This window comes from Babylonia areolata, chromosome 12 (genome assembly GCF_041734735.1).
Source record: "Babylonia areolata isolate BAREFJ2019XMU chromosome 12, ASM4173473v1, whole genome shotgun sequence".
NCBI classification, from domain to species: domain Eukaryota; kingdom Metazoa; phylum Mollusca; class Gastropoda; order Neogastropoda; family Buccinidae; genus Babylonia; species Babylonia areolata.
The window spans coordinates 18,439,921-18,447,420 of record NC_134887.1 but is presented as its reverse complement, the minus strand read 5'-3'; the positions used below and the strand labels follow the sequence as shown (position 1 = coordinate 18,447,420).

General features: G+C 42.7%; 1 protein-coding gene across 1 annotated transcript in view; it reads right to left on the bottom strand.

The window, feature by feature from the left end:
- Positions 1-7,500, bottom strand: part of LOC143287850 (uncharacterized) — a 31,569-nt gene that overhangs the window by 21,444 nt on the left and 2,625 nt on the right. Inside the window, exons 3-4 of the mRNA XM_076596088.1 lie at positions 5,146-5,296; positions 828-996 (exon numbers count right to left, since the gene is read on the bottom strand). Of these exons, the coding sequence (XP_076452203.1) occupies positions 828-996; positions 5,146-5,296 (320 nt within the window). The remainder of the gene's footprint in view (positions 1-827; positions 997-5,145; positions 5,297-7,500) is intronic.

Below are 7,500 nucleotides of genomic sequence, written 5' to 3'. Positions count from 1 at the left end.
CCTTGAGTGGTGGTCTGGACGCTAGTCATCCGGATGAGACGATAAACCGAGATCCCGTGTGCAGCATGCACTCAGCGCACGTACAAGAGCCCACGGCAACAAAAGGGGTTGTTTCTGGCAAAATTCTGTAGAAAAATCCACTTCGATAGGGAAAAACAAATAAAACTGCACGCAGGAAAAAACACACACACATACAAAAAAAAGGGTGGCGCTGAAGTCAAACGACGCACTCTCCCTGGGGAGAGCAGCCCGAATTTCACACAGAGAAATCTGTTGTAATAAAAAAAATTAAAACAAATATATATATACATCCCTGGACACAGTGAACATGAATTCACTGCTTCCGTGACCGTAACCTGAAAGCGATGGGACCTTAAATATTCAATAAATGAATAAACAAACAAACAAACGAATAAATAGACAAATAAATAAATAAATATCCGAAAAAGTGGAATGATAATGCAACCTTTGACATTCAACAAATGAATGAATGATCATTTATTGAATAAAATAAACGGGAGGACACAATCACAAAAGCTGGAACAGCGGACTGAAGGAATAACGATTTATTGAATAAATGGAATGAAACCATCACAAACAGCTGGCACAGCGGACTAAATAAATAATGATTTATTGAACAAAATCGAACGACATAATCACAAAAGCCGGAACAGCAAACTGAATAAAGAACGATTTGTTTACTGCATTGCAAAAGACACGAAATATACCGTGCATTTAGCTCCAGGAATTTAGGTTGCTAAACTTGGACAGTACCATTTAATGAACAAATGGAGTGACTATCACAAAAGGCGGAACAGCGGACTGACCTCTTGTAACAGGGGTAGTCACAGACGATGTTGATGTCGATATTGTGGCGGCCAGTCTGTCGTCTGACCGGGTTCTTCTCTTCAGGTTTGTTAACCCTGCCCGCTTGCCTCTTCCCTCTCTTCCTGCTCCTCCTCCAGTCACTGGGTCTGTGCTCTTCTGCCCCGGGCTCTGAAAGGGTTAAAGGATTCTCCCGAACTGTCATGCCATTCAAATATTTTCTCTGTTTCGAGTTGTCCTGTTCAGCTTCAAAGCGATCCCCTGTTGTTTTCACGTATGAACAGCGATGAATTAATTTTCTGCTTTCATTTCTTGTTGTGGTTGTGGTTATGGGTGTGGTTTTGTTGTTGTTGTGGTTGTGTTTGGGTTGTGGTTTTAGTTTTGTTGTTGTTGTTTTTCTTCTTCTTCTTCCTCCTCCTCCTCCTCTTCTTCTCTTTCTTCTTAACAAAATGTATGAGACATGAAAAATGAAATGACCAACTTGTACGAGGGTCATTCAATAAATAAGTGAATTTTTCGGTATAAGGACTTCTAATACAGATAGAAGCTTACTTTTTTTTTTCTTTTTCACATGGATTTAATTTGTTTTGCAGATTAAAAAAAACTTTGAGAGTTTTGGCGATTAACAAAGATGGCCGACCAAGAAGCATGCTCCAGGATTGAACAGCGGTCAGTTATCAAGTTTTTGGTTGCTAAAGGGTGCAAACCAGTTGAAATTCATAGGAGAATGTCAACTGTGTATGGTGCCACATGTTTCAGCCGAAAAAATGTCTACAAGTGGGCTAAATTGTTTAAAGAAGGACGGAGCAGTGTTGAGGATGAAGACAGGCCTGGAAGGCCTACAGAAGTGAGGTCTCCTGAGGTGATCGAATCAGTCAATGACCTCATTCAGTCTGACAGAAGGGTGACAGTGGATGACATTGCAAGGACTTTGAGCTTATCTGTTGGGACAGCACACAAAATTGTCCATGATGACCTTGGCTACTCGAAGGTCAGCTGCCGGTGGGTGCCAAAGGTGCTTACTCCAGAGCACAAACAGAGGAGGGTCGTGTTGTCCCAGCAGTGTCTCTGCCGCTATGAGAAGGATGGTGATGAGTTTCTGAAGAAGGTGGTGACATGTGACGAGACATGGGTTTGGCACTATGAGCCTGAGTCCAAACGGCAGTCCATGGAGTGGAAGCACGTAGGCTCTCCAGTGAAGAAGAAGTTCAAGTCCCAGCGGTCCACGAGGAATGTGATGCTCACCGTTTTTTGGGATATGCAAGGCCCAATCACCATTTCATTCCTTGAGAAAGGAAGCACTGTGAACAGTACCAACTACTGTGAACTGCTGAGGCAGGTCAAGAAAGACATAAAGAACAAACGCAGGGGTCATCAGTCAGAAGGAGTCATCTTGCATCATGACAACGCAAGGCCTCACACAGCAGCCCGAACGGTGCAGACCATCAACGAGCTGGGCTGGGAACTGCTCCCTCATCCCCCTTACTGCCCAGACCTTGCCCCTTCAGACTTTCACCTGTTTGGTCCCTTGAAAGCGTTCACGAGAGGCACGAAGTTTGAAAGTGACGATGAAGTCAAAAGTGTTGTGAGCGACTGGCTGAGACATCAGTCCAAAGATTTTTACGCTGAGGGAATACGGAAGCTTGTGCACAGATGGGAAAAATGTGTGACAGTGCTGGGAGACTACGTTGAAAAATTTAAAAAAAAGTAAGCTTCTATCTGTATTAGAAGTCCTTATACCGAAAAATTCACCTTATTTATTGAATGACCCTCGTACTTAGTTACGAAATCTTCGTTATGAACACCGTCTCTGAAAAGTTCAGCTTTGCACCACATCGTCAGTTAACAGTATCAAGATACAAATAACAGACCAAGCAAGTAAGCAGCTGAGCATATAAGCAAGCAAATTGTTAAAGACTCCTCTTTCCTTTACCAAGTAGTCCTGCAACTACGACTGCTGCTATGACACTATAAATCCACGTAATCATCATCATCATCGTTATTATTATCATTACTGCCACTACTACTTTTTGTGGTTGCTGCTCATTCTGGTGCTACTTCTAAAAAAATATTACTTGGACATGACAGTATATGCTGCAACTGTTTTCTGCAACCACTACTGCTGCTGCTGCTGCTGCTGCCACCGTCAGCCATAATTTCTTTTCGGCTGGTGTTACCGCGATTTCAGGAACAGCAACTTCCATTGCACTACCACTGAACGCAACTTCCGCTTCTGCAACATCTACTGCTGCCGCTATTTGACAAAGAAATGACAATAAAATCCTGTGAGCTCGATCCTATACCAGCCTCTGTTTTTTCTCAGTGTGTCTCACAGCTTCTCCCCACAATCACCAACATTGTCAACTCATCCCTTCTCACTGGAACGTTTCCATCCACTTTCAAAACTGCAATAGTCCGGCCTCTTCTGAAGAAATCCAACCTTGACGCAAACATTTTGAAAAACTATCGACCAGTTTCTAATCTTCCATTCCTGTCCAAACTCCTTGAAAAAGCCGTCATGAAGCAGCTCAACAATCACCTTTGTTTCAACAATCTCATCCATCCATTTCAGTCTGCCTATCATGCTGACCACAGCACCGAAACCACTATCCTCCACATCCTGAATAACCTACTGCTAGCATCCGATTCGGGACAGATCTCCCTTCTCACTCTTCTCGACTTGTCAGCCGCCTTTGACACGATAGACCATTCAATCCTTCTTTCCCGTCTTCATTTTACATTTGGTATCAACGGCACTGTTCTAAACTGGTTCAAATCTTATCTCACTGATCGATTCCAGTCTGTCATTGTTGATAATTTCCAGTCTGAACCCGTTAAAATTGAACATGGAGTCCCACAGGGATCTGTTTTAGGCCCAGTGCTCTTCACACTGTACACTGCTCCTCTCGCTGAAATTATCAACCGCCATAATGCCAGTCATCATTCTTATGCTGATGACACTCAACTCCAGAAGAGTGATACACCTGAAAAACTGTTATCGCTCTTGCAAGAAACATCTAACTGCTTCCTGGATATTCAAAATTGGATGACTCTAAATAAGTTACAATCGAACGTGGACAAAACTGAAGCAATGATCATAGGAACTAAACAAAAACTCTCTTCCATTACAACTAATACAATCAAACTTGGCAGTACATCCATCCCTCTGTCCAGTTCAGTCAGGAACCTCGGCGTTGTCCTTGACAACACACTGTCCATGCAAAAATTTATCAATCAGACATGTCAGTCCTGCTACTGTCAACTGCGGCGCATCAGTTCCATCCGGAAATATCTGTCCATTGACACAACATCTAGACTTGTCGTTTCTCTCATTCTCTCTCGCCTTGACTACTGTAACTCTCTATTATCTGGTTTGCCTGCTTCATCCATTTAGTCCCTTCAGCACATACAAAACTCTGCTGCCCGACTCGTCCTCAGAAAGAAAAGATCTGAGCACACCACTCCTCTTTTGCAACATCTCCACTGGCTCCCTGTCTCACACCGAATAAAGTACAAGATCAGCACTCTATGCTACAAATGTAATCACAAATCAGCCCGTTCCTATCTCTGTGGCTGCCTTCACCTCTACACTCCATCTCGCTCACTACGATCAGCTTCGGATCCACTCCACTTACTCATACCCAGATTCAAACTCTCGACTGTTGGCCGCCGTTCTTTCTCTGTCTCTGGACCTTGAAATTGGAATGAACTTCCTCTTTCGCTTCGTCAAGTCTCCACACTCAGCTCTTTCAAGTCTGGCCTTAAAACCCACCTCTTCCCAAAATAGCCTCCCTTCCCTGCCTCTTCCTTGTCTTTAATTTCTCCAATATTAGAGTTATGCGTGCGTGAGAATGACTGGTGCGAAAGCGCTTAGATTTGTTTATGCACAAGATTCAGCGCTATATAAGTACCATTATTATTATGATTATGATTATGATTATTATTATTATTATTATTTCTAGTATGACTGCTGCTTATATAACTACTGCTACGTCTGTAACTACAGTTGTTACTTTTGCTGCTGCTATTTCCGCTGCTGCTACTGCTGCTACTGCTTCTATTACTACTGCTGCTACAATTGCTGTTGTTACTTCTATTACTACAGTTGCTACAAATGCTGCTACTACGTTTGTTACTGCTGCTGCTACTGTTGTTGCTGCTATTTCTATTCACCACTGCTGCTACACTGAATTGCTGCTGCAATTTGTGTCACGACTTGCCGCTTCCATTGTTGGTGCGACATCTACTTCTACTGCTGCAGCTACGCATATAACTACTGCCGCTACTACTACTACTACTACAACCATAACAAAACCTTACCGACGTCGATATAATCCATGCCATAGCTGTCATAGTTCTGGATCGCTCTCAGGATGTGCAACATGGCGGGCTGCACGGCGCCCCCTGGCGGCGAGGGGGGAGAAGCGGGGTTGATCGTGTACTCGTGGTCTCCAATGTGTACCGTGCCGTGCTGTGATGAAAGGGTCGAGACAAGAACTGAACGACGCAGTGGTGTGTGGTGTCCCGAAACTAGTATTATCAGTTTTCTGAGTTAATATTGTTTTATGGATGTAGTGTGCTGTTTTAGAAATGTATGATACTTTGTGTGTGTGCCGTGTGTGTTGTGTGTGTGTGTGTGTGTGTGTGTGTGTGTGTGTGTGTGTGTGTGTGTGTGTGTGTGTGTGTGTGTGTGTGTGTGTGAGAGAGAGAGAGCGTCTGTGTCTGTGTGTCTGTGTCTGTGTGTGTACGCGCGTGCGTGCGTGCGTGCGTGCGTGTGTTTGTCGGTTCGTCTGTTTGCGTGTGTGAATGTGTTGTGTGTGTGTGTGTGTGTGTGTGTGTGTGTGTGTGTGTGTGTGTGTGTGTGTGTGTGTGTGTGTCTCTCTCTCTGTGTTTGTGCGTGCACACGCGCGTTTGTGTATGCGCATTTGTGTAAGTGGGAGATCTCTAACTTTTTGCCGTACCCTTACCAAATGAAATTCGGAGCCAGCTCTGTGGGGTCTTTTTACCAGAACGGCCGCACCTTGATGAATGTCCCTGTACACGGCTGATTCCTGTGAAACAGACAGATAGACAGACATGTAGACATGTACACAGACAGACAGACAGACAGACATGCAAGCACCCACACGGATACCACATATACGCATACCCAGATTCAAACACTCGACTGTTGGCCGCCGTTCTTTCTCTGTCTCTGGACCTTGCAATTGGAATGAACTTCCTCTTTCACTTCGTCAAGTCTCCACACTCAGCTCTTTCAAGTCTGGCCTTAAAACCCACCTCTTCCCAAAATAGCCTCCCTTCCCTGCCTCTTGTTTGTCTTTAGTCTCTCCAGTTTTAGAGTTATGCATGCGTGTGAATGACTGGATCGAAAGCGCTTTGATTTGTCTGTGTACAAGATTCAGCGCTATATGAATACCATTATTATTATTATTATTATTACAATACAGAATCGTATTATTTCACATGTTCTCTGTCGTGTCACTGACATGTACACTTGCTTCTCTCATTCCCTGATAAAACCAGGGAACCTACGGTGAACGTTCTTTCTTCTTTGCTGCTCCTCACATCTGGAAACAACCTTCCTCATCATCTCCGTGCATCTGATTCTATTTCTGCTTTTCGCTCATCACTAAAAACCCAGTTGTTGTTTTTTCTTTTTATAGTTTTTATTTTTATTATTATTATTTTTTAAAAACCTATCTATAAGCACTCTCAGCTTCCTTGTTCTCCAACACCACCCATGTCAGCTCACTTTGGATGTATGTAGAGTGGGACGGAGGGGGAGAGTATGAAGGGAGGAGGGGGGCGTGAGGTGGGGGAGGGGGGTAGAAGGGAGGAAAGGAGGGGGGAAGGGGGGAAGGGGAGGAGGGGTTTTTTGAGAAAGAGTGGTCATGAATGTTTTATGTAACTTGTAATATTTTTCTTTCATGTAAAGCGCCCTGAGCTCTTGGAGAGAAAGGGCGCTATATAAATGTACATTATTATTATTAGCATTAAAACAAAATTTCTTTTCTATTCGTTTTTGTCTCGTCACATGTTACTCATGTTGTGTCATATTTCGGCGAAAGAAAAGCAAGCAAACAAGAAAGAAAGAAAGACAGACAAACGAACAAACGGAAGAACAAATAAGCCAAAGAAAGGAAGGAAGAAAGAAGGAAAGAAAGAAAAATGAACAAAACAAACCGAAGAACAAATAAGCGAAAGACAGAAAGAAAAGAAGAACAAATAAGCGAAAGACAGACAGACAGACAGACAGAAAGAAAGAAAGAAAGAAAGAAAGAAAGAAAGAAAAATAAACAAAACAAACCGAAGAACAAATAAGCGAAAGAAAGAAAGGAACAACAAATAAGCGAAAGACAGACAGACAGACAGAAAGAAAGAAAGAAAGAAAGAAAGCACGAAAGAAAGAAAGAAAGAACAAATAAGCGAAAGAAAGAAAGAAAGCAAGAAAGAAAGGAATAAATGCAGAAAGAACACAAATAATCGAAAGACAGAAGGAAAGAAAGCAAGCAAGAAAGAAATGAAGAAAGAACAAATAATCGAAAGACAGAAGGAAAGAAAGAAAGAAAGAAAGAAAGAAAGAAATGAAGAAAGAATAAATAATCGAAAGACAGGAGGAAAGAAAGAAAGAAAGAATAAATAATCGAAAGACAGAAGGAAAGAAAGAAAGAA